Here is a 27,107-nt window from a genome sequence, read left to right on the forward strand (position 1 = left end):
TCTTAATTGAGGACGGACCGAAATGGAAAAGTGTGACTCTTAATCGGGGACAGAGGGAGTATTAATTATTATTATGTGATTCATAATTTAAATAACTATAAATGAATTATTTAATAAATTAATGATAATAATTTTGATATTCATAATAACAATTATATATAATATAATTGTTACTATTAAGTCTTATTTATAGTTATTTTTATATCTAAATTAAGTATGATTTATAATTTTAAATTATTTAAAAAAAATTAGTAATTAATTAATAATAATAATAGTAGTTGTATAAAGTTATCTACATTCCATTAAATATCTAAATACGTAAGAATCATACAACTAAGAAAAAGTATCCAAGAATATGATTACTTTTCTAATTTAATTAAAATTCAAAATAAATATAAAATTTTAAATTTAAGGAATCAACTTATTTTCTTAACAAATTTAGCAATTAAACATAACCACAATGATAGTGTGATGCTCATTAATTGAGATGATATCAATGTGGATTAAAGTAGAGCCCAAGTCGGTGATTTGCGAATTGCGATCGTGAATTAAAAAATAGTATCATACGATCGCAAATTAGAAAAATTTATGCATTTTGGACATTTACATTATTTCTCTCTCATCTCAATTTATCTATAATTTTTATCCCTTCTTCTTTTCTCCATTTTCTAAATTTAATTTCTCACATTATTTTATTCCACGCATCCATTTTTACTTGGATTTATTTTATCTTACCATAAATATATCAACAAAATTAGCTTTATTTTACAAAATTTTACACACATTATTATATATAGATAATCACGCAATGCGATATTTTGTTACATTTACATTATTTTTTTAGAATTCTTCTATTCTCTCTTTTCTCCAAATTCTTATTTTTGATTCCTCTAATTTCTTTCTCATCATTTATTCGATGCATCTATTTTATTTAGATTTAATTTATCTTATCAATAATATATCAACCGAATTAGTTTTTTTTTTCAAAATTTTACATACATTATAATAAAATTTTATATACATTATGATATACAGATAATTATGCAATGCCATATTATAACTATATTTTTGCATTATTATTATTATATATATGAGACTAACAATATTATAAATTCCACCAAAGAGTCGCGGCTTTTGGCAACGGCAACATACATAACGGCTATTCCCACACTTTTTTGACGATCATCAAATTAATATTTCAATCTTTTTAATCTCTCTACTTTCATAGTTTTCTGAATCATCCAAGAATTCATTGAAAGAAACCAATTTTGTTGATATTATTGAGTGAAAAAGGGCGTCAAGAACTACTGATTGAAGGAAATGGCGATGTCGAGTAGCAGTTGCGTTGATCGTCACAATAACGCTGACTCTTTTCGTCCGAGAGGCTTCTTGACGCCGCCACCGACATGGAAGGATAGTAGCCGGCTGTGGCAGGAGATGCCGAGGTCGGAGCCCCAACAGAAGAGAGATCTGTTTCATGTCATTCACAAGATCCCGGCCGGCGACTCGCCTTATGTTAGAGCCAAACATGTTCAGGTTGGTTGATTTTGTTGTTTTCTGGCTTCTTATTATGTTTTGTTTATTTATCTTCGTTACCGAAAATAAACAGTGAAATTTTGCTGTGGAAATTATGATGGTAAAAATGGCCTGTGTAATTACAGCTTGTGGACAAGGATCCTAGCAGGGCGATTTCGCTGTTCTGGCAAGCGATAAACGCTGGTGATCGAGTCGACAGTGCTCTCAAAGACATGGCGGTCGTCATGAAACAGTTGAATCGCTCGGATGAAGCCATCGAGGCCATCAAGTCCTTTCGCCACCTATCTCCTCCCGACTCTCAGGAAGCCCTCGACAACATATTGGTTGAACTCTACAAGGTAAACTATACAAGTGTACTTTTTTCCTTCTGAAATTTGGAAATTGGTAGTCTGAGCATCAAAGTCTCGTAAACGCAGCAAGCCGGAAGGGTGGAGGAAGAGATCGAACTGCTACAGTATAAACTGAAGCAACTGGAAGAGGGAATGGCCTTTTCTGGGAGGAAGACAAAGATTGCAAGGTCTCAAGGAAAGAAGAAGGTTCTGGTCACAGTTCAGAAGGAGTATTCGAGGTTTGTATGTTCTTCGATTCTTTAGTTCGTGAACATGCTCGTACGATTCTTCTTCACTACCTTGTAACTTTGACAACATAACTGCAGGTTGCTGGGAAATTTAGCTTGGGCCTACATGCAAAAGAAAGATTTCAAGTCTGCTGAAGAAAATTACAGGTAATGTGTATCGAGTTTTCGTATTTAGATCTTGCGGAACGCTGAGGGTGTATCGTGTAAACGTGTCTGCAGAAAAGCACTATCGTTTGATGCGGACAAGAATAAGCAGTGTAATTTGGCAGTATGCTTGATGCACACGAACAAGTTGGCAGAAGCCAGGTTTCTCCTCGAAGGGATACTATCTGAGAATGACGCTGTCGATGAATCTCATGCTAAGTCAATGGAGCGTGCCTCTGAGATTCTGGCCGAGTTTGAGTCACAGCACGTTACAAAACAGATGGAGCAGTGGGGCGGTAGGTTCGTTTCTCAGAGACGTTCGAGTGATAGTAATGGCACAATGTCGTCTCTACTGCCCTTCGATGGAGATCAAGGAAAGGCCGTTTTGGTGGAAAACGTGAAGGGAAACTATTGCCGGAAACTGTCATTCGGATCATCCCCCAGTAGCGAATCAATGCTGTCATTTGCAAGCTCGAACATATTGCCACAGGTTCTGGAAGATAATGGAAAAGTAGAAGATATCTCTGCCAAGAATCGAGCGCCTGAGATTTCAAGACGCGAGCAGCAGCACGAGAAGAGCTGGGCTAATGTGGCGGAAGAAATCTATCAGAAAACTTCATCATCAGATGAGTTTTCAGTTTCTGCTGCTTCAGTGGATCAAGAAGGGTTCAGTGATGAGAATGTTTACTCCAACATAATTTCCAAGGCGCGTGAATTGATGGGAGCGATAGAACTTGGAGAGGGATATCGGACTCGGCCAGAGAAAACCACAATGTCAAAGAACCAACCACTGAGGCGTTCTCTGTGTTTCGATCAGAACCACAACCCCGACTCACCAAATGTCCGGTGTGCTTCACCATTGACTACCAAAGCCGGATATCTCGGTTTTGGGAATTCCCAAAACCGGAGGAGGCTGCAGGTTTTCCAAGATATAACGGCTGTTCCTAGTCACTGAGATCATGTTCGAAAAAGGGCCTAGTTTTGAATTCTCTTCTGAGTTTTATTCAGCAGCAAATACTTGTACTATAGTTGTAAAACATGTGAAAATAGTAGTAGTAACATTTTTTTAATTGAAAAATGAACAGAAATTTAAAGGCCGTTCACTTGAACCCGACAAAAAAAATGTTACGTGTATGCGTTCCACGTGATTATGCAAGAAAGAAATATTCCAAGAAACAAAAAGTGTGAACTGTACACAGGAACAGTAAAAACATTCATAATCACACACAACATGAAGAAACACAAATCATATCATATACATATGGACAAATAAATCTAGGCATATTCCTAAGGTTTAGTAAACAACAATCAAGCCACACTAATAAAAATTCAAGGACCATGAGATTTGGACATACCATGGGAACTCATGAAACACATCAAGCAACATACTCCTCTTCTTCATCTTCGTACTCCTCATCATCGGCCGTTGCATCCTGGTACTGCTGATACTCTGCCACGAGATCGTTCATGTTGCTTTCAGCCTCGGTAAACTCCATTTCATCCATCCCTTCGCCAGTGTACCAATGCAAGAAAGCCTTGCGCCTGAACATTGCAGTGAACTGCTCGCTCACGCGCCTGAACATCTCCTGGATCGAGGTGGAGTTTCCGATGAAGGTGGAAGCCATTTTCAGACCTGTGGGAGGGATGTCGCAGACGCTGGACTTTACATTGTTGGGGATCCACTCGACAAAATAGGACGAGTTCTTGTTCTGCACGTTGATCATCTGCTCGTCGACTTCTTTGGTGCTCATCTTGCCGCGGAACATGGCTGAGGCGGTCAAGTAACGCCCGTGGCGTGGGTCTGCAGCGCACATCATGTTCTTTGCGTCCCACATCTGCTGAGTGAGTTCGGGTACTGTGAGAGCCCTGTACTGCTGGGAGCCTCGGGAGGTCAATGGTGCGAATCCAACCATGAAGAAATGAAGCCGTGGGAAGGGGATAAGGTTGACAGCCAGTTTCCTGAGATCAGAATTGAGTTGGCCTGGGAAACGGAGACAGCATGTGATGCCACTCATGGTAGCGGAGATAAGGTGGTTGAGGTCGCCAACTGCAATACAACGGCCATAAAGACTTGCATCAGAAATACTGCCTGCTAAATCATACTACTACACTTTAAATAATCACCAAAATAAGTAAACTTACAGGAAGGAGTGGAAAGCTTAAGAGTACGGAAGCAGATATCGTAGAGAGCCTCGTTATCCAAAACCATACACTCATCTGCATTCTCAACGAGCTGATGAACAGACAACGTGGCATTGTATGGCTCCACAACAGTGTCGGATACCTTTGGAGATGGAAAGACGGAGAATGTCAACATCATCCTGTCAGGATACTCCTCCCTGATTTTGGAGATGAGAAGTGTTCCCATTCCAGATCCCGTGCCCCCACCCAACGAATGACATACTTGAAATCCTGTTGAGGAAATATCATAACAATGTCACAATCCAACAGAATATCATTGAATTTGGAATTTATTGCAGTTGATACAATATTATGGTGAAATCTGGCATATTCAAAATTATATATGAAGTTCCATTAAATGCTATCTATATCTCTGCATCACTAAGTGTATGTTAATTCAGATCAGCAAAATCCGGAATTCCATAGCAACAAATCAACACACTACACTAAAATTAGGCAAAATCAACCATCAAAACCAGACTTAGTACAACAATTAATTACTTCTAAACATGATTTGATGAGACAAACAGCAGATCTAAAGAAGAAATATGGAATTCCATAGCAACAAATCCACACACGATACTAAAATTAGGAAAAATCAAGCATCAAAACAGACTGAATACAACAATTAATTACTGATAAACATGATTTAACGAGAAAAACAGCAGATCTAACGAAGAAATATGGAATTCCATAGCAACAAATCAACACTCTACAACTAAAATTAGGCAAAATCAAACATAAAAACAGACTGATTACAACAATTAATTACTGGTGAACATGATTTAACGAGATAAACAGTAGATCTAACGAAGAAATATGGAATTCCATAGCAACAAATCAACACTCTACAACTAAAATTAGGCAAAATCAAACATCAAAACAGACTGAATACAACACTTAATTACTTCTAAACATGATTTAACGAGAAAAACAGCAGATCTAACGAAGAAATATGGAATTCCATAGCAACAAATCAACACTCTACAACTAAAATTAGGCAAAATCAAACATCAAAACAGACTGAATACAACACTTAATTACTTCTAAACATGATTTAACGAGAAAAACAGCAGATCTAACGAAGAAATATGGAATTCCATAGCAACAAATCAACACTCTACAACTAAAATTAGGCAAAATCACACATCAAAACCAGACTGAATACAACAATTAATTACTGGTAAACATGATTTAACGAGACAAACAGCAGATCTAACGAAGAAATATGGAATTCCATAGCAACAAATCAACACTCTACAACTAAAATTAGGCAAAATCAAACATAAAACAGACTGATTACAACAATTAATTACTGGTGAACATGATTTAACGAGAAAAACAGCAGATCTAACGAAGAAATATGGAATTCCATAGCAACAAATCAACACTCTACAACTAAAATTAGGCAAAATCAAACATAAAAACAGACTGATTACAAGAATTAATTACTGCTAAACATGATTTAACGAGACAAACAGCAGATCTAACGAAGAAATATGGAATTCCATAGCAACAAATCAACACTCTACAACTAAAATTAGGCAAAATCAAACATAAAAGCAGACTGATTACAACAATTAATTACTGATTAACATGATCTAACGAGAAAAACAGCAGATCTAACGAAGAAACAAAAATCGAGAAGCAAACCTTGCAAGCAGTCACTATTCTCCGCCTCCTTGCGCACGACGTCGAGAACGGAGTCGATGAGCTCGGCTCCTTCGGTATAGTGACCTTTCGCCCAATTATTTCCGGCGCCGGACTGGCCGAAGACGAAATTGTCGGGGCGGAAGATCTGGCCGTAGGGGCCGGATCTGACGGAGTCCATGGTGCCGGGCTCGAGGTCCATGAGGACGGCGCGTGGGACGTAGCGGCCGCCGCTGGCCTCGTTGAAGTAGACGTTGACGCGCTCGAGCTGGAGGTCGGAGTCGCCGCTGTAGCGGCCGGTTTGGTCGATGCCGTGCTCGGCGCAGATCACCTCCCAGAATTTGGCGCCGATCTGGTTGCCGCATTGGCCGCCCTGGATGTGGAGGATTTCTCTCATTTTTGCTTGATTTGAGATTCAGAATTGAAAAATTTTGAGCTGAAATCAACTTGGAAAGGAATTGGTGGAACAGTGGAACTGGAAATGGAGGTTGCTGGAAATAGACTGACTGAGCCATTTTGATTTTAATATTTTAATATTCATTTTATCCTAGAAAATTCTAGTATTCACTTTTATCAAGAAGAATGTTTTGTTTTGATTTTCAAGAAATGTTTTGTTTATTCAAGAAATGAGGATTGAAAAATATAGAAAATTAGTTTTGTTTTTATATGTATTTATTGGGGAAATAAGGTGATACTTAGTTTTGTTTTTACATGTATTTATTAGGGAAATAAGGTGAGACTTAATAGGTTAGATTGTTACTCCCTCCGTTCCACTTTAGCAGTTTCATTGATTTTTTTGCTATTTTTTTGTAAAAAAGATAAAAAATAGTTAAAGTGGAGAAATGGTAAAGTAAGAGAGAAAAAAATGTAGATAGGACTATTTTTTATCTTTTTTACAAAAAGAGGATAGAAAAGTCAATAAAACTGCTAAAGCGAGACGGAGGGAGTATTTGATATGTTCCTGTATAAGCACTTGTGTTCTTAGAGCTTTTGGTGAAATGTGATTATTATTGACATATAAATTGAAATGAAAGAGCGAAACTCCTAAACATTGTGGCTTCTTATTATTGGATCCTAATATTATTTAATCGTCTACGGAATAATATCCACATTTACCTTTTTTTTTTTTAATTTTGGATGATTAGACCCTGCACTACACTATAATTATTCTCATGTTTGTGTTAAAATGATAACCCTTCTTAAAGTGACACCATAACACTACTTATACAGTAATATTACAAACACTACACAACAATCTATAGATTGCTGTATAGTGTGTCGGATATTGTTGGACAAGAAAAATTGTTGTATAAAGATCAACAAATTGCTGGCCATCTTTTTCAGATTTTTTTTACCACGTGGCAGCTTATTATTCGTCCACATATACAAATGATTAGCTAAAAATGATAGTATGATATTATTTTAAGGATGATGACACCCTAACATGCCCCTTATTGTCAGATTCTAAAAGTATTAAACAAATATACTATAAAAACGATATGCGCAAATACACTTAATTTTTCACATATTATTCTAAAATTCTCAATTTTTCACATATTATTCTAAAATTCTCACCAATGCATTACTACGTCATTGAACTTCTCAATTTTGGAATTTGTGAAAAATCCCATTTAATTGAAAACTATTCATTTGAAATTAATTGCAACAATGTAACTTCATCATCATATTATGTAACAAATCTTACAACAATAGTCTCATTCCTCATTCATTTCATAACAAATGTAACTTCCCCAAAAACAAATTATGAGTCGAATGGGCTCAAATCAAACTCGGGCCGTGGCTAGGTTCGGGCCTGGCTAAAACGGGCCCAATCTCACCCGACCCAAATACCCCATGACGTGCGTGTATTCACACCTGTCAAAATATTAACAACGCAATTAGCCTTAAATTTCATCAAATAAAAATTTTCCCAATCCCATCCATTTTCGAAGCAGAAAGGGGGAAGATCAAAGATTCAAAGTTTCTCCCTTTCTGCAAAAACTCATCATCAAATCTCTCCATTTCAAATCAAGGGTTTTTGGATGATTTATGCAGACATCATCTGCATCTCCGAATCAATTCATTGAATAAAAACTCGAATCCAATTCAAATCGATTTCGCCTGCAACGATGCCTTTCCCATGGAAGAAGGTGAAGAGCTCCCAAATTTCCCGATTGGTTAAGATTCCACCGGAGATTCCGCCGGAGATGGAGATCGCCGCCGCCTCCGCCAAGAGGAAATCGAGAAAGGCGAAGATCAAATCGAAGATGAGGAAAATCGTGCCGAAGAAGCTCAGGAGCGGGAAAAGGGATCACGATTTCGGCATTGTGCACGACGAGGAGGGCGAGGCGATGATCGACGTTAACGGAAGCGTATCATCGTCGGGTTCGGACAACGGAGAAGGAGAGGGAGAAGAGGACGGGGGCGGCTCGATTTGCTCTGATCGAGAATTGGAGATCTCCGAGCCTGTGGCGGCTCGGAGATCGAACATGGTGCTCTGCCTTGTCGCTCTGGCCGGCCTCGCTGGAGGCCGGCCGTTCGCGCTTGTCCTAACGTTGTTTTGCCTCTTGGTGTTCAAGTTAGGACAAGGTTTTCCTGTGATGGTTAGGAACAAGGTGTAAAGCTTTGTTTGTTTGTGAATTTTTTCTTTGATTGATACTCAATTTTTTTTTTTTATTTTTATCTTCATTGATTTTTTTTATGAATAAATGAATATAAATTTAAAGGATCGTCGAGCCAACTCATGCATACAATACATCTCTATTGACTTTTTTGTTTCTTGTGGAGAAGACCTTCACTAATTGGAGTAAGATATGGTATTAGTACTTTTGTACAAGAAAATTAAATTTTACAGGACAATTCTACTTTTAAAATTTATAAAATAATAAAAATAGAAAAAAATAGTTAGATATATTATTAGTAGTAAGACACATCTTATTAGAAGGAGAAATATTTTTTTTTCGTGGATGCAGTCATGTAGATAGTATTTTTTGTCTATTAATTATTGGAAAGAGAAATAATTGACTTTCTCCGTTTTACTCTTTCTTTTTTTAGTAAGTTTCACAAGATTATGTACTGTATTTCTTAATTTTGGAAATTATTAAGGTGGGATCAATTCTCCATTAACAATAAATTTATTATTATTATTTTTCCTTTTGTATCTCCTACTTCATTGATTGTATATTAAAATTCGTGCACATCCATATGATTAACATGCATATATATAGGATTGTTAATTTGCAGATAAGAATTTTGTATTGTTTTATCCCCTCTTGTTCGATCCCAAAATATACAATTGTCACTGTACGTTTCCATGGTAATTGAATATTAGGCACAATAATTAAATTTGGTGTGTTTATAAAATAATATGAATATCATGCTTTAATTTACACATGAGTGCTCAAAGTTTTTGCATATAATTACTTGTTGTTTAAAGTAAACACCAATAATGGATTATTTATCTACTCAAAAAACGTAGTGCATTTTGTGAAATATGATCTTCTTCAACGATTTCCACCATCATTATTTAGACAATCTTCTCAATAATGTCAACCTCAAACCCATTTTTAGTATACATCATATAAAAAATTATTTTTATTCTAAGTACCATTAAATTCAAACTTTACACATTTTTTGAATATGTCATAAATTTTTTGCGGCAGCGCCATAACTATTATTCCATAGAAAAAATCCAAAAATAATTTAGATTTGACATGGGATTAGATAAGTTTTGTATACTAAAACTCATTTTTGGTGTTATATCATTTAACTAAAAATTGGGCTAAATAGCTTTTTCATATGAAAGCCCAACTCATTTTTGGATTATAAATATTCAAATACCCTAATTTTTCATATAAAATGCACAACTCATTCTTCACTCTCTACCGAGTCAAGCAATTATTATTTCGATTTCGACAAATCGCTAGCTGAGTTAGCTGAATTCGAGCAATTATTTAATTTGCAGGATTTAAATTTCGAGAATTAATTAGGTAGGTGCTGATGAATTTCGATCAATTCGACTACTATTTCAATCTACTTGCCTTTTGTATATTGATTACTAATAGTTCTTCATTTATGTTGTGACGACTCTTATTGTTAAATTTGTTTATTTTTGCTGAATCCCCTTACTTAAATGACTGCTTGTTTATGTAATGTGTTGATTCATTAGATAATTGATTAAATTTCTTTAGAAAAAGTTGTTCTTTTTTTTATAGATATAAATTGATGAAGGTTACTAAACCTTAGTATAGGATGATGAATAAAAGCGCCCCTACTGCCCTGAGAAGAAGTAAAAGAATATTGCTGCAGAAGGAAGGCTTTTTGACAAATATACCACAAGATATCATTAGAAAGATCTTGGGACGACTTCCGATTATACGCATTATGAGGTGCAAGTGTGTTTGTAAATCATGGCGCAGTCTGATTGAAGGGGGTGACTTTGCGTTGGAGTATACTCCACAACCAGGCCTGGCTTTCGTTCATCGAGAAACGGGGTATGTAGTTTGCGATGAAGGCTGCAAGCCACTTTGCCAGTTCGACGTTCGCCCCCATCAGAATCAAGATTTATCTCGTACAGTAGTTGGTTCAGCTAATGGTTTGATTTTGGTGCAGTACGGCAGTGTTGTTAGTTTTTGCGTATGCAATCCAATCACAAGTGAATATATCGAGCTCCCTCGTCAGCCTATACATAGCGGCATATTTGGATTTGGCGTGAGCAAATTAAGTGGGCAATACAAGATTTTGTGTAGCGATAAATATGGATCATGTCATGTATACACTCTAGGAAGAGGAGTAGGGTCGTGGAGGAGCATTGGAACCGCAATAGGCAGCCCTAGACAACCTCCGGAAAATGTTGCACTTTTAAATGGAAATCTTCACTGGTTGACATGGGATCTGAAGGGGAGTCCCTTGGTTTGTTGCTTGGATCTTGAAACCGAGCTCTTTACTAGCTTTTCTGTCCCTCCCCGTGAACACATTAATTATGATGATAGATTCAGGCTATACAAAAATGGCGAATATCGGCTATGTGTTTTGGAGGGTCAGCTATGTTTATGCGATATTTTTCATCGCAGTGTTGTAATCTGGCAGATGAACAACTACAGGGATCCGAATTCTTGGGTAAATGTATATACCATCAGTCATATCCATGACGCTATTTTACCGCTCAAAGTTTTTGCAAATGGTAACTTGTTATTTATTGAGTATAGAAATGGTCGACTATATATCCACTCCAAAAACAGCGATAGTCTTGTGAGAAATGCTTATCTTCAGCGATCTAAATTTTATTTTTCCAACATCATCACCTATATCCCAAGCTTTCTCTCGTTTACAGTTATGGGGATTAGCAATGTTCAGTCATTAATTTTTTATTAAGCTACATGTATAGATTCCTATTAAGTACACTACTTTATCTCTCTTCTACTTTATTCTTTATTCTCTTTTACTATTTACAGTACAATTTAATTCAATAAACACATCTCATTAAAAGATAAATTCATGTTTTGACAGGGCTCAATTCATGTTATAATGTAAAATTGAATTAAAAATAGTTAGAATATTATTAGTACAAAAATAAGACACATCTCATTAAAAGAGAAATTTACTGTCTATATATAGAGATAAGTTTTGGTGGATGAACCGAAAATGAAGATATTTTTTTCGTGGATGTAGGTAGTGTTTTGGTCTGTTAATTGTGGATATAATCATCTATTAGTTCGCGCTTAATTTAATTTGCATTCTCTTATATCATAAAAAATAGTCTTATTTGTGTTATATAAAAAATAGTCTTATTTGTGGATAATACGGGTTTTAATGAGAATTTAATAAAGAAAGGGAGAAGGAAGAAAAGAGAATTAATATAAGAGAGATGTCAGAAATTAAAATTGAATAAAGTATGATAGAAACTTTTCATTATGAGAAATACCACTATTTTTTGTACACATTTCAAAACGACAAAAGGGGACTATTTTCTATGGAGAGTATTATTCAATAAACTTGATTAATTTACTACTCTCTCCGGCTCAATTTAGGAGTCCCGGTCACTTTTGCACATTCGTTTTGTAAAAATCATAATGAATAGTTAAAGTGGAGAAATGGTAAAGTAAGATAAAGAATAATGTTGTTAAGACTCTACTCAACATCATTCTCTCTTTAATTTTACCATTTCTCTACTTTAACTATTTATAAACGAGTGTGCAAAAGTGACCTGGACTCCTAAATTGGGACGGATAGAGTATTATTAAATTTATTGCTTCACCTCCTGTGTTTCGATTATAAAATATACAATTGTCAGTTTCAAAAAAACTATTTTTTATTTTTTTTATTTTTTATTATTATCAAACTATTATATTTATTTATTCCACAAACACCGCGCTTTGTTTCCAATATATCATTAATATTAGAATTGTCGACCGGATATTAGTTTAATATTATCTATTTTGGATCAAGCCCGTACATGGTACGAGTAACCCAACAAACATGTTAAAAAGGGGCTAATAAACTTTTTCATATGAAAGCCCAACTAATTTCGGATTATAAATACAATAGTCTAATGTTTCATATGAATATCCCAACTTCTTATTCTCTCTACCGAATCTTAATTAGGTCATGAGTGCTAAGTTTGCTGAATTCGAGCAATTCTTTTGCCGATTTCGAAAATTAATTAGGTAAGTGCTGATGAATTTCGAGCAATTTTCTATTTTTTTTTGTTAAAATAGTCTTTTTTTTGGTTCTTCATTTATGTCTTGTTAAATTTGTTTATTTGTGCAGAATCCCACAACTAAATTGACTGGTTGTTTATGTTATGTGTTGATTCATTAGATAAATGATTTAATTTGTTTTCAATTTTTTGTTATAGATATAGATTGGGGATGTGTTCATGTCCTTACACTAAATATTTGTAAAACACAAAATACTTGTCGTTCATTGGATCTTGTGATCTAACAGTTAGATTAATGCAACGTTAGATTAATGCAACGTGTCATCCAATAATGTAGATTTTTAGCCTAATAATGTAGCTCGGATAATAATGCACTTAGTACTTTAGTCTGATAATGTAGATTGGTAAGAGGAAACAAATGTTCTTACGTAGCTTTCTTATGCAGTTATGTATGGATGAAGATCTCCACAACTGCCCTCAGAAGGAGGAGTAAAAGGTTGCTGCATGAGCAAGATTTGTTGACAAATCTACCGCAAGAGGTGACGAGAGAGATCCTTAGAAGACTTCCGATTAAATGCATTATGAGGTGCAATTGTGTTTGCAAATCATGGCGCAATTTGATAAAAGGTGGCGACTTTGAGATGTGGTATACTCCGCAACCAGGCCTGGCTTTCGTTCATCGAGACATCGGGTTTGCAGTCTGCGACGAGGCCTACAAGCCACTTTGCCACTTCGGCTTTCCTCCTCTAAAAAAGGATTCAACTACTAGTTTCCGTTGTGTCATAGTTGGTTCAGCTAATGGTTTGATTTTGGTTTGGAATGAAACTGATGCTGGGCTTTTCATATGCAATCCAATTACAAGTGAATATATCAAGATCCCTCTTCCGTATACGGTTAGCCACGTATTTGGATTTGGCGTGAGCAAATTAAGTCGACAATACAAGATTTTATGTGGCGCTCATGTATACACTCTAGGAAGAGAAGGAGGGTGTTGGAGAAGCATTGCTGCGGCAATAGGCCGCCCTCGACTGCCGTGGGAAAATGCAGTATTTTTCAATGGAAATCTTCACTGGTTGACAATTGATTATAAGGAGAATGGAATTCCTTTGGTTTGTTGCTTTGATCTTGAAACCGAGTTGTTTACCAGCTTTTTTCTTCCTCCTCGAGATCACATTACTAATTATGATGATGGATACTTGTTATATTTGAATGGCGAATATCGGCTATGTGTCTTGGATGGTCGGTTATGTTTATGCGATAAATTACGACGTGGTCACACTGTTATCTGGAAGATGGACACCTACGGGGATGCGAATTCTTGGGTAAAGGCATACACGGTTAGTGATATCCATGGAATTATTTTCCCGCTCAAAGTTTTTGCAAATGGTGACTTGTTGTTTTCCAAGCCTGAAAATGATCAACTATATATCTACTCCAAAAACACCGAGCGTTATGTGAAAAATGCTCATCTTCGCCTATATAAAACTTATTTATCCAACATCATCACTTATATCCCAAGCTTTCTCTCGCTCACAGCTATGGGGATTCCTAATGTTCAATCGTTAAGTGTTTGTTAATCAACATGTATAGATATTTATATTTTCAAAGATTCTGGTACAATTTTTTATTAGATCGTTATTTACTAAATGATTAATTTTACGTTTACCATTTTTTCATCTTATCGTAAATTTGTGTGCACATTGGTTGATATTGAAACTTATTTAATTTTATGTTTGGTTACATTTGTTGTTTTTAAACTCCATATAATGCTATTGTTTCTCATTTCATAAAAAAATAATGTGAAGAAAATAAAATAAGCCATGATCGAACAGATGTGTAACTAGTAGTACTCCCTTCGTGCATGAATAGAAGTCCTATTTTTTTCATTTTGATCCGTCCATAAATAGAAGTCCTGGTTCATAGTAACTACTACTATAAATAAGAAAGATGCCCCATATTCCACTAACTAATTCCACTCAAATACTTATATAAAATAAATATATATATAAAGTGGAGCCCATATTCCGCTATCATTCTTCTAATCCACTTTTCTAAATATTTCTTTAAAACTTTCGTTAAAAAGAAATGAGACTCCTATTCGCGGACAGGGAGGAGTTGTTGATCGTGTGATTGAGACTGAACCGAAATCGGGCTAAATAATTTTCCATATGAAAGCCCAACTCATTCTTTTTACCATAGCCTACTCATGCCGAATCATGCAATTATTTGGATTTCGACCGAATCTTAATTAGATTCATTAGATAAATATGCAAATTTCTTTAGATAAAGTTGTTCGTTTTGTTAAAGATATAGATTGGTAAGAATAAACAAATATTCTTACACAGTTTGGCTTGCCTCCTCCTCACAAACAAGATTCAACTACTGCTTGTGAACGTTCAGTAGTTGGTTCGATTAATGGTTTGCTCTTGGTGCGGGATGGATGGGAAAAATTGAATGAAATTCTTGTAACATCCCGAATTTCCGAACCCTAATTTTAGAGCCCTAGAATTAATTATTGGTGACGTGGAAGATGTGAATTATTTGATGAGTGAATTTATTACATGAGTTTATTTTGACCGGGAAGTTGAAAAGTCAAACTTATTGATTTAATGATGTGGCATGTGATATTTTAATTTATGAGATTATGTGGCAAATTATTTGTATAAGGGTGAGTGAGAATATTAGAGAAAATTTCCATAAATACTTGCCACCCAATTCTTGTAATTTTCGAACCCTAGACCTCCTTTGAAGAGAAATTCTATTTCTTCCAGATTTAATTTAATCCTTGGGATATTTACCCAAATTAAAATCCAAGACCCAATTATTTCCTTATTTTAAAAGAGGAAAATCGAGCCCCTTATTTTCCTAGGTGATTGGATTTAATTAAAATCGAGACCCAATTATCACCCACGTAGGGAAGGAAATATTATTTTGCTTATCTAATTGATCCCTTATTTGATTTCCTTCCATACCTAGAATTTAATTATTCTACCAAATCTTTCCATACTTCAAGAGATCTTGCCATACCTTGTTTTAGATGATATTTAAAAATCCCTTCCTTATTTACAAGGCATAGAACACGAATATTTCATTCTTCCAAGAGGGGATTTTTATTTTTATTTTGCTCCGTGATATTTTATTCTACTCCGTAAAATATACCAAAAACAAAACCATGGCTAATTAAAAAGCCTAGTTTTCGAAAATTACATGGAATATTGCCTTAGAGCCTATTTTTGTTATTTCTTCTTCTCTACTTCACAATATTATTTTATTATTGTGTAGAATAAAATCTTACCAAATATTCTATTCTAATTACCTAAAGATCTTGTTGAGCTCTATAAATAAGAACCAAAACCCCAACCCTAGCCCCCATAAATTTCGAAACCCTCCCCCATACACTCTCTCAAATTTTCTTCTCCCACACACCAATATTTTGTCATCCTTTGAGAAGAATTTAGAGTTTGAACGCCAAGATTCTTGAAGAACCAAGTCTCTACTTTGTTTCTACCGATTGTTTTTCTCTAAAAAGGTATTTTGTTTATGAGTTATTCTTATTCTCTTCTACTCCTTTTTATTTTCTTCTAACCGATTAATCGGTCTTCTCGAACCCTCATGCATCTTGGTTGAGTGAAAGTAGGATAAAAGGGATGTGAGAATATGTTCATGTGTGCGTGTGTGGCGCGTGTGCCGTGTGTGCGTGTGCGTGTGTGTGTCGTGTGGTGTGTGTGTGTTGTGTTGTGTAGAGTGTGTTTGATGGTTAAATATTCTTGTGTGATAAACATGATCTTGGTTGATTAGTAACGTTAAGATAAATCGATGGGAAAAGGGAAAGGTAATAAGACATGCATGAGTAAGAATAGTATTGAACCTAATTTGTGATATGTGCCTATGTGATTAAAAGGTGAAACTTTGGTTGTGAAGCCGGATAACGGAAAAGCGAAACTACTTGAAAACTAAGCAGTCGAGGTGGGCTTTATTCTTAAACTCTTTTACTTCTTGCAAAAATATTGATTGGTGTTATAAGGGTAGTTTAACTGTTATGCCATGCCTATGTCTGTTTTATTGTGATATTGTGCGCCCGATGCCTAGTTTGTGAGTTCGCTCCATTGGGCTAGGGCTATGGATATGTTTATAAGAATTCGGGTCTGAGTACGGGCCGCAAACCCTACCAGGCTGTGTACACGTGGGGATCGGGAGCCGTCCTTGCTAGTCGGTCGGTCTCGTAAGCAAAAAGTGTGGCCACATTTTCGTCGCACCATGGATATGTTTGTGATTGGAATTTGATGAGAAAATGGGGAGTTGTTTGATTGGCCAATCTATCTTAAATATTTTTGGTGATACTCGTGAAATTCTCTTTAAATTGCTTAAAACTCGAGTTCACTTGGTAAGGGTGGCATAACTTATAAAATGTTTTGGCAACGAGCTCACTGAGTATTTCAAAATACTCAGCCCTGCATGTGTTTTCCTTATGTGCAGGTTGAATGATGACGAGCGGTGGCGGGCGTTGAGCAGATTAATTAATTAATATGGATATGTTGAACTTCAAGTGTAGTTGTGTCTTCATACATAGCTATACTTTCTCTTGGTCGTTTTCCGCTGAATTTTTGATACCCTTTAGATTTTCTTTTGGAATATTGCATCATGCCTTCAGCTGAGGTCTTAGCCTTTTTCTTGTGACTTTGTCTTGGATATTATGTCGTACTCTTAAGATATTTTTGATCGTCATTTATGATATCTTTTTTCCTTTAAATTTCTAGGTTAAGTTGTAGCATTAAATACTCTGATATTTCTTCCAATTCTTTTGGTCAGTACACTTTAAATGAAACCCTAGCCTATGTTTACTTCTCTAGAGTCGGTTTTTGGGTAGCAGCCGCCGCATTTATTGTACCTTAGGAGGGCGGGCTGTCACAATTCTCGTATATGCAATCCAATTACAAGTGAATATATCGAGCTCCCATGTCGGCCTACACTTTGCTGCGTATATGGATTTGGAGTTAGCAAATTAAGTGGGCAGTACAAGATTTATGTGGCGATTATTGTGCATCGTGTTATGTATACATTCTAGGAAGAGGAGGAGGGTCGTGGAGAAGCATTGGAGCGGCAATAGGCCGCCCTAGATTTCCTCGGGAAAATGCTGTATTTCTGAATGGAAATCCTTACTGGTTGACATCTGATCCGGACGGATCCCTTGATTTGTTGCTTTGATCTTGAAATGAATTATTCACCAGTTATTCCCTTCCTCCTCGTTATTATAGTAATAATCATAGATATCTATTATATATGAATGGGGAATATCGGTTATGTGTTTTGGAGAGTCGGCTATGTTTATGTGATATTATAGTAACTCGTTTTATTATAATCTGGAGGATGAACAACTACGGGGATGCGAATTCTTGGGTAAATGCATTTGTTATCCGACCAGATATTTGTGAAGTTGTTTTCCACTCAAAGTTTCTGCAAATGGTGACTTGTTGTTTTGCGGTGAATATATATATAACAAACTATTTACCAACTTTGTGAACACTAGGCGTATCGTGAGATGTGGTCTTCTTCACCGATCTCCCTTTTATTCTTCCAACATCGTCTGTTATATCCCAAGCTTTCTCTCGCTCAAAAATATGAGGATTCACAATGTTTAGACGTTACGTTTTTATTAGGAAAACATATACTCCCTCCGTCGTCCCCGAATAAGTGTTACTAATTTTCATATTGGTCCGTCCCCAATTAAGAGTAGCACTTCATTTTTATCATAAATGGTAAGTAGGTCCCACATTCCACTAACTCATTTCACTCATATTTTATTATAAAACCAATATAAAAAGTGGGTCCTACATTCCACTAACTTTTTCAATCAACTTTTCTTTAAATTTCTTAAAACTCGTGCTCGGTCAAAGTGTTACTCCTAATGCGGGACGGAGGGAGTTTATTATATTCTTGTAATATTTTTAGTTGTGACAGTGACGTTATATTATAATACTATTAATTTTTATTTCAATATATCCTTATTCGTAAAATGATTAAATTTTATGTTAATCACATGTTATTTAACCATATTTTTAAGTGAACCTCCAATAAAATCATTATATATATGCAAGATTTGGTTCAAAAAGGCAATGAACGTAGTTTCTTGTATAAATATTCGACAGAGTATCCATATTTTAAAAAAAAAGACACGTCATTAGAAATTGTATCTAAAATTTTTCTCATGAATACTACTCCCTCTGTTCCATAGTAGTGGAGACGCTTCTTTTCGGTACATAATTAAAAAAAATTGTGTTAAATGAGTTATGTAAAGAAAAAATAAAGTAAGAAATAAAGAGATAGAGAGATGAAAAAAGAATAAAGTAAGGAAGAACCAACGGGTCGCAGCGTGACAGTGCTGAGCTATGGTGACCTTGAGGTCACGAGTTCAAACCAAAAAAATATGACGCCAAACCAAAAAAGAATAAAGTAAGAGAGAGTAAAGTAACAGTGAAGAAATGATAAAATGACGCCACTATTGTTGAAACCAGGGAGTATATACTATCAAGATATTTTTCCAAATAACATTAGAATCATCAATCATTTGGAAAACAAATTCATTAAATGAAACAGAATTAGAGTAATAAAATGAATAAGTATGAATAAAATTATTCTTAATTAATCTTTAATTAATTTAAACTATTTAATCAATCAGTATTTAGTTTAAAAAGTAAACTAATTTAATAAAGGGGTAATGGTTGGAAATATCACAAACTTCAGCCAAAATCTGTTTTTTTTCCATGAAATTTTAAAAATGGTCTATAAAATCATAAACATTACAAGCTAATTTCCCATGCAAGTCTTAATCGTGGCATACAATTATAAAAACAAATTCCTAATTCTTATTAATATTATAACCAATCTTTTCCAGAGCAGCAATCAGTAGATTGAATCAGATTGAGTCGCCGTAGAGTCGGAGGCAAAGGCCGCGGGCCCATGCTCCGACGACGATGGACCCCACCTGAAAAAAGAACTGAAATTGGGCCTTATTAATTTGTTGATTTTGAAGCCCAATCATTTAATAATTTAAATATTAAAGGTGATTGATATTTGAGGTACTTCATGAAAACGAAAACATATGAGAGGCACTTTGACAAAGTTTTAATTCATTTGATGTATTGTTTTATTATTTTTAGACAATTTTGCCCTTCTTTTACTTTTTTGTGTTAAGGGGTATTTTGGTATATCAAACTATTTATTTCTCATTTTTTAAATTTATGTATGAATAGTTTATTTAGCATTGAGCGAACTGAAAAAATGTTATCTAGATAATATAAATGCATAATGGGAACAGAATATATTTGTGTGCATATTTGTAATTTTATACTCAATGTAACAATATTAAATCGCATTTTATAAAAAGAAAAGCATTGGGCTTTCCCTAAGACCATCTCCAATCATACTTTAAACATAAGTTTTGGTCTAGAAATCTTCTCCAACCATACACTAAACTCAAACCCATTTTTGATGTTTTTTTGTGAAACAACGTCAAATATGGTGTTACTGCAAAAATTTTGTGAAGCAAACACTCAAAAATGGTGTAAATTTTGAAATTAATGTAAATGGTTGGAATAAAACTATTTTTTTCCCATTCATTTCATTTAATTCGTACGTGTTAATGTTATAGGATAACAAGATGGTTAGAAATATTTTATTTTTTCGACCCAATCGCTCTTTTGATTTCAGAAAAAAACTTTCTTTATCAATATACTGCTTCTTTTGGTGTGACGTATACTCGAAAATGAATTTGAGTTTAATGTAAATGGTTGGAGATGGTCCGATGTGATACTAAATTGGGCTAATTAATATTTTGTATGAAAGCATTTTGGATCCTAATTACTTAAATTGCCTCTGTTTTTATATTAAAGCCCAACTCATTCTTCACCCTACCCCATGCCGAATTAATCAATTATTTAGATTCAAACCGAAATTTAATTAGATTCATCATATAAATTAGAAAACTTATTTCTATTAGTTATAAATATCGACCGGTAATAGGAAACAATTGTTCTTACACCGTTTCCCAATCGATATAGGACTAATCGGTAGTTATAAATACAATTAGAAGAATAACTTTTTTCTTATTTCTTCTTATTGATCATGAAGGTCATTAAGCCTGATTGTCGAATGATGAATCAAAGCGCCCCTATTGCTCTCAGAAGAAGTAAAAGGTTGATCCAGAATAAAGATTTCTTGACAAATCTACCGCAAGAGATTACGATAGAGATCTTGCAAAGACTCTCTCTATTAGTAGCATTATAACGTGCACGCGTGTTTGTAAATCACGGTGTGATCTGATAGAAGGGAGTGACTTTGCAGCGTCGTATACTGCGAAACCAGGCTTCGCTTTCGTGCATCGAACCAAGGGGTACGCTGTCTGTGACGAGTCTTGCAAGCCACTTCGCCGGTTCAACTTCCCTCCTCAAATTGAAGCAAAAACCCTCGGTTGCTATCACGCAGTAGTTGGTTCAATTAATGGTTTGCTTTTGGTGTGGGATGGATCAAGTAGATGTAATGAAATTCTTTTCGTATGCAATCCAATTACTGGTGAATATATTGAGCTTCCTAGTCTGCCTTTGCAAGGCAGCGTATTCGGATTTGGAGTTAGCAGATTAAGTGGGCAATATAAGATTTTATGTGGTAATTACTATAAGTCTTGTCATGTGTACACTCTAGGACAAGGAGGAGGGTCGTGGAGAAGCGTTGGAGCGGCGATAGGACACCCTAGACTCCCTCAGGATAATGCTGTATTTCTTAACGGAAATCTTCATTGGTTGACATCTTAGTTATTTTGTATATACGCATGGTGAATATCGGTTATGTGTTTTGGAAGGTCGACTATGTTTATGCGACATTTTAGTAAGTGGTAGTGTTGTTATCTGGTGGATGAATAACTATGGAGATGCAAATTCTTGGGTAAAGGCATTTATGGTCAACCGACCAGATATCCATGATTTTGTTTTTCCGCTTAAAGTTTTTGCCAATGGTGACTTGTTGTTTGTTGGATATTTTAGTGTAATTGGATTAACTTGAATGATCGGTTATAGTTATAATGATACATCATTTAAGTATGGAGGTGCGGAGTGCACGCTTATTTGAATTCGTTATAATATATTAGGAGCGAAGCTCCTAGAAAAGATGAACGGGGGTCCGGGGGCAGCGCCCCCGGGTAGCGGGGTCCAAGGGGCGGCAGCCCCTGGCGGGGTCCAAGGGGCAGAGCCCCTGTCTGGGGTCGAGCTGCCAGGTCAGCGCGGAAATTCATCCGAAAATATAATTTCCGAAAATCGAAGGACTAAATTGCAAATTTTGAAACCTTTGAAATTCGGTTATTTTCGGTTTCTCTCCCAACAGTCGCAATGCTTCATTGCACTGGTTCATCTTCTTTTTCTACTGATCATTTTTTCTGGTTCAAATCATCGAAAAATACAGCATATGATTTTTCTGAAACTCTGAATTTTATCCGATCAAACGTTTTGGTTGAACCCCGAAATTGATTTGATCTGAAAGTGATCAACACGACTTTCAGATATCCGGTTTTGTTTCTCTGTTTTATATATCTCCCTAACAAAGATCAAATCAATATGTCGAACAAAGAAACGATGAAAGAAGGAGCGAAAGGTTTCGCGAAGTTGGATAAGTTTGCTGGCCAGGACTTTCGACGCTGGCAAAAGAAGATGCATTTCATGCTGACAAATCTCAAAGTGGTATATGTTCTGAGTACTCCCATGCCCGAGGCTGTTGAAAATGAAACTCTGGAACAGACGAGGAGGCGGATGAAGTGGGAGAACGATGACTACATATGTCGGGGTCACATCTTAAACGGTATGTCTGATTCTCTGTTTGATGTGTATCAAAATGTTGAATCTGCTAAAGAATTGTGGGATTCCCTCGAAGCCAAATATATGGCAGAGGATGCCTCTAGCAAGAAATTTCTTGTTGGTAATTTTATCAACTATAAAATGGTTGATTCGAGGCCTGTCATGGAACAATATAATGAATTGTTGAGGATATTGGGACAGTTTTCCCAATACGATATGAAAATGGATGAATCTATTTCTGTTTCTAGTATTATCGATAAACTGCCACCTTCTTGGAAGGATTTTAAAAATAATCTGAAACACAAGAAGGAGGAACTGAACTTGGTCGAACTTGGAAGTGATTTCCAAATTGAACAGTCCATACGTGATATGGAAAAGAGTTCTGGTGGTAATACTAAAAACGTGGTCGGTTCTTCTGTGAATATGGTGGAAGAGGGTGAATCCTCAAAGGCTATTAAAGAGAAACGTAAGTTTCTAGGGAAGCGAAAGTTTCAAGGCTATAACAGTAAGGATGGGAATAAGAAGCCCAAACTGACTTGCTGGAAGTGTGGCAAATCCGGGCACTTCAAGAGAGATTGTAAGTCTGGAAAGGGTGGAGGAAAAGGGAAAAACGAGGCTGGTCAAAATGGATCCAAGGATCCGGAAAAGCAATCAGGTTCGTCTTTTGTACCTAATGATCATTCGGTTGAGAATTATTATGCATCAATAATCTCTGAAGCATTTTATGTGCAGGATGATGATATCTCATGGTGGGTTGATTCGGGTGCAACATGTCATGTATGCAAAGATCGTCAATGGTTCAAGGATTTTAAACCAATTGAAGATGGATCTTGCTTGAAGATGGGCAACGTTGCAACTGAACCAATCAAAGGAATAGGATCTGTTAGCCTAGTTTTTACCTCTGGAAATTCGTTGTTGTTAGAAAATGTAATGTATGTACCTGGAATTCGTAAAAACTTAGTATCTGGTATTGTATTGAATAGTTGTGGATATAAACAAGTATTAGAAAGTGATAAATACATTCTGTCAAGGCATGGTAACTTTATTGGTTTTGGTTATCTTTGTGGCATGTTTAGGTTGAATCTAGATGTATCTTTTGTGAATAATTCTGTTTGCATGACCTCTTCAAGTATTGGTAATCATGTTAGTAAATCAGAATTGTGGCATGCTAGACTTGGACATGTTCATTATAAGAGATTAAAAGATATGTCGAAAATGAGTTTGATACCTGCTTTCGAGTTGAATAATGAAAGGTGTAAAACTTGCATGTTAACTAAAATAACTAGACAGCCTTTCAATAAGAATGTAAATAAAGAAACCAAGGTATTAGAACTTATACATAGTGACTTGTGTGATTTTCATTCGACTCCATCACTTGGTAATAAAAAGTATGTAGTTACTTTTATTGATGATGCTACTAGATATTGTCATGTCTATCTATGTCATTCAAAAGATGAAGCTCTTGATAAATTTAAAATCTTTAAAGAAAGTGTAGAGCTTTATCATGGTGTGAAGATTAAAACTCTTCGCACTGATAGGGGAGGTGAGTATTATGATCCAGCGTATTTTGAATCGACTGGTATAGTACATCAAACGACTGCTCCATATACACCACAACAAAATGGTGTAGCTGAAAGAAAGAATAGAACATTGAAAGAAATGATTAATTCAATGTTATGTTATTCTGGCCTAAGTGAAGGATTTTGGGGTGAGGCTATGTTAACAGCCTGTTATTTGTTGAATAGAGTTCCTAACAAAAGGAACAAGATTACCCCTTATGAACTTTGGCATAAGAAACCTCCAAAATTGAGTTATCTTAGAGTTTGGGGTTGTCGAGCAGTGGTAAGACTAACTGACCCTAAAATGAAAACCATAGGTCAAAGAGGCATAGATTGTGTATTTCTGGGGTATTCAGAAAATTCTGTTTGTTATAGGTTCTATGTCTTGGAACCTAATGACTACGTATCTGTGCACTCTATTATTGAGTCAAGGGATGCTGATTTTGGTAATGAGGATAGATTCACGTCTATACCTAAACCTGGAAGCATGATTGCAAGGTCTAGTAACTCTGATAATGTTACTGAAAAGGTGATGGATACACCTCCTGAGGCTAGGAGAAGTAGTAGAGCAAGAAAACCTAAGTCTTTTGGAAATGATTTCCAATTGTACTTACTGGAAGGATCAAGAAATGAAATTAATTTTCAATATCAATATTGCTTTACTATTGGTGATGATCCAAGAACCTACAAAGAAGCTATGGCTTCAAGAGATTCCGCTTTTTGGAAAGAGGCAATCCAAGAGGAGATGGATTCTATAATCCAAAATGGTACTTGGATATTGACTGATTTACCACCCGGTTGTGAAGCTTTAAATAGCAAATGGATCTTCAAAACGAAGATGAAGGTGGATGGAAGCATAGACAAGTATAAAGCCAGATTGGTTATCCAAGGCTTTAGACAAAAGGAAGGAATTGACTACTTTGATACCTATGCTCCTGTTGCTAGGATTTCCACAATTAGATTATTGTTAGCACTTGCTGCTATACATAATCTTGTAATTCACCAAATGGATGTTAAGACTGCCTTTTTGAATGGTGAATTAAAGGAAGAGATTTATATCAAACAACCAGAAGGCTTTGTCATGCCTGGTAATGAACATAAGGTTTGTAAGTTGGTAAAATCTCTTTATGGACTAAAGCAAGCCCCCAAACAATGGCATCAAAAGTTTGATGACGTGGTGTTGTCGAATGGTTTTGTATTAAACCAAGCAGACAAGTGTGTATATAGCAAATTTGATGCTACCGGTAAAGGGGTTATCATTTGCCTATATGTGGATGACATGTTGATCTTTGGTACTGACCAAGATCAAGTTGATAAAACAAAGGCATTTTTGTCATCTAAGTTTGAGATGAAAGACATGGGAAGGCTGATGTGATTCTTGGAATAAAGATCACACATGGAGAACAAGGAATTTCTATTTCTCAATCACATTATATTGAGAAGATTTTGGAAAAATTTAACTTCAAGGATTGTTCTCCAGTTAAGACTCCTTTTGATCCTAGTGCAAAGCTCGTACCTAATAAAGGAGTTGCTGTGAATCAGCTTGAATATTCAAAGGCTATTGGTTCACTAATGTATGCTATGATTAGTACCAGACCCGATATACCCTTTGCAGTTGGAAAGTTGAGTCGATATACTCACAATCCAAGTTTAATCCATTGGCAAGCCATGAATCGAGTATTTAAGTACTTAAAAGGAACAATGGATTATAGGTTGTCTTATTCTGGATTTCCTTCTGTTCTTGAAGGTTATTCGGATGCAAGTTGGATCACCAATATGGAAGATCATTCTTCCACAAGTGGTTGGGTATTCCGTCTTGGAGGTGGTGCTATATGTTGGGCATCAAAGAAACAAACTTGTATAACCAATTCAACAATGGAATCGGAGTTTGTGGCATTAGCAGCAGCTGGTAAAGAGGCTGAATGGCTAAGAAATTTGATATATGAGATTCCATTGTGGCCTAAACCGATATCACCTATATCTATCAGATGTGATAGTGCTGCTACATTGGCTAAGGCATATAGTCAAGTGTATAATGGAAAGTCTAGACACTTAGGTGTTAGACATAGCATGATTCGTGAACTTATTATGGATGGAGTGATATCTGTGGAGTTTGTGAGAACTCATGATAACTTAGCCGATCATTTAACCAAAGGGTTAAGTAGAGATCTTGTGTACAAATCGGCTATAGGGATGGGATTAAAGTCCACCACAAATCTTTAATATTAAGATACCCAATTCCCATTTAGTATGATACTAGATGCAAAATTCAATGTGGAAGACTTAATATTTGAAGATTGAAACACATTTGAAAATCGTCCCAAGGTATGTGTTCGGACCTACAAGTTAAGGAGGTTGAATATATATATTCTTAATAGTTCTTTTGAAAAATTGCAAATGTTGGTGCAAGAATAAAGGAGCTACCTATATAAGCATGAAGTTTAGCCGCTTCAAGAAACTGGGACTTGGTTTCGACGTGTTTATGAAGGATAAGGACATAGGCTAGTAAAATATAGTGTCAAGATAGAACATATCCGTATGTAAACTTTTGTGTACATTATCTTCGTGTATTCAATGTGAGTTCCCAGGGTTCAATCCTTAGAGACACCCGGGGTATTCGAATATTTGGAATGTGTAATGTACTAATATGGAATTCAATCGTTACGATATTTCATTTATGCAAAAGTTTGAATGTTTGAGATGACTCGTTTTAGTTAATCAAGGATTGCACTAAAATAGGGGAGGATTGTTGGATATTTTAGTGTAATTGGATTAACTTGAATGATCGGTTATAGTTATAATGATACATCATTTAAGTATGGAGGTGCGGAGTGCACGCTTATTTGAATTCGTTATAATATATTAGGAGCGAAGCTCCTAGAAAAGATGAACGGGGGTCCGGGGGCAGCGCCCCCGGGTAGCGGGGTCCAAGGGGCGGCAGCCCCTGGCGGGGTCCAAGGGGC

At 35.8% G+C, this 27,107-nt stretch overlaps 3 protein-coding genes and 3 pseudogenes across 3 annotated transcripts; 5 read left to right on the forward strand and 1 right to left on the reverse strand.

The window, feature by feature from the left end:
• Window positions 1-1,134: 1,134 nt before the first annotated feature.
• Window positions 1,135-3,364, forward strand: LOC125195482 (protein POLLENLESS 3-like). Its single transcript, XM_048093627.2, has 5 exons — window positions 1,135-1,536; window positions 1,662-1,874; window positions 1,953-2,104; window positions 2,192-2,260; window positions 2,333-3,364. The coding sequence occupies exons 1-5, from the start codon at window positions 1,321-1,323 to the stop codon at window positions 3,210-3,212; spliced, it is 1,530 nt and encodes a 509-aa protein (XP_047949584.2). The 5' UTR covers window positions 1,135-1,320; the 3' UTR covers window positions 3,213-3,364.
• A 125-nt stretch (window positions 3,365-3,489) lies between these two features.
• Window positions 3,490-6,591, reverse strand: LOC125192351 (tubulin beta-5 chain). The gene is made up of 3 exons (XM_048089893.2): window positions 6,092-6,591; window positions 4,400-4,669; window positions 3,490-4,304 (listed from the first exon to the last, which is right to left on the reverse strand). Exons 1-3 carry the CDS (start codon window positions 6,483-6,485, stop codon window positions 3,634-3,636), a joined length of 1,335 nt encoding a protein of 444 aa, XP_047945850.2. The 5' UTR covers window positions 6,486-6,591; the 3' UTR covers window positions 3,490-3,633.
• A 3,721-nt stretch (window positions 6,592-10,312) lies between these two features.
• Window positions 10,313-11,461, forward strand: LOC148929599 (putative F-box protein At5g15670; annotated as a pseudogene).
• A 1,740-nt stretch (window positions 11,462-13,201) lies between these two features.
• Window positions 13,202-14,323, forward strand: LOC125195483 (F-box protein At2g34280-like). Its single transcript, XM_048093628.2, has one exon. The coding sequence runs from the start codon at window positions 13,202-13,204 to the stop codon at window positions 14,321-14,323; it is 1,122 nt and encodes a 373-aa protein (XP_047949585.2).
• Window positions 14,324-20,867: 6,544 nt separating this feature from the next.
• LOC148929600 (putative F-box protein At1g46984) lies at window positions 20,868-21,800 on the forward strand (annotated as a pseudogene).
• A 3,916-nt stretch (window positions 21,801-25,716) lies between these two features.
• Window positions 25,717-26,367, forward strand: LOC148929601 (secreted RxLR effector protein 161 pseudogene; annotated as a pseudogene).
• Window positions 26,368-27,107: the final 740 nt, after the last annotated feature.

The sequence above is a fragment of the Salvia hispanica genome, chromosome 4 (genome assembly GCF_029641045.1).
Source record: "Salvia hispanica isolate PSC_SH4W2 chromosome 4, Shi_PSC_v1, whole genome shotgun sequence".
Classification (NCBI taxonomy): Eukaryota; Viridiplantae; Streptophyta; class Magnoliopsida; order Lamiales; family Lamiaceae; genus Salvia; species Salvia hispanica.

Bases quoted from the DNA above. Each gene is read 5' to 3' on its own strand.
- LOC125195483 (XM_048093628.2), top strand. From the start codon at position 13,202: ATGAAGATCTCCACAACTGCCCTCAGAAGGAGGAGTAAAAGGTTGCTG.
- LOC125195482 (XM_048093627.2), top strand. From the start codon at position 1,321: ATGGCGATGTCGAGTAGCAGTTGCGTTGATCGTCACAATAACGCTGAC. The intron at 1,875-1,952 runs GTAAACTATACA...TCGTAAACGCAG, and splicing joins TATTGGTTGAACTCTACAAG to CAAGCCGGAAGGGTGGAGGA. The intron at 2,105-2,191 runs GTTTGTATGTTC...ACATAACTGCAG, and splicing joins GTTCAGAAGGAGTATTCGAG to GTTGCTGGGAAATTTAGCTT.
- LOC125192351 (XM_048089893.2), bottom strand. From the start codon at position 6,485: ATGAGAGAAATCCTCCACATCCAGGGCGGCCAATGCGGCAACCAGATC. The intron at 4,670-6,091 runs GTTTGCTTCTCG...TTTCCTCAACAG, and splicing joins GAATAGTGACTGCTTGCAAG to GATTTCAAGTATGTCATTCG. The intron at 4,305-4,399 runs GTAAGTTTACTT...GTTGTATTGCAG, and splicing joins TAAGCTTTCCACTCCTTCCT to TTGGCGACCTCAACCACCTT.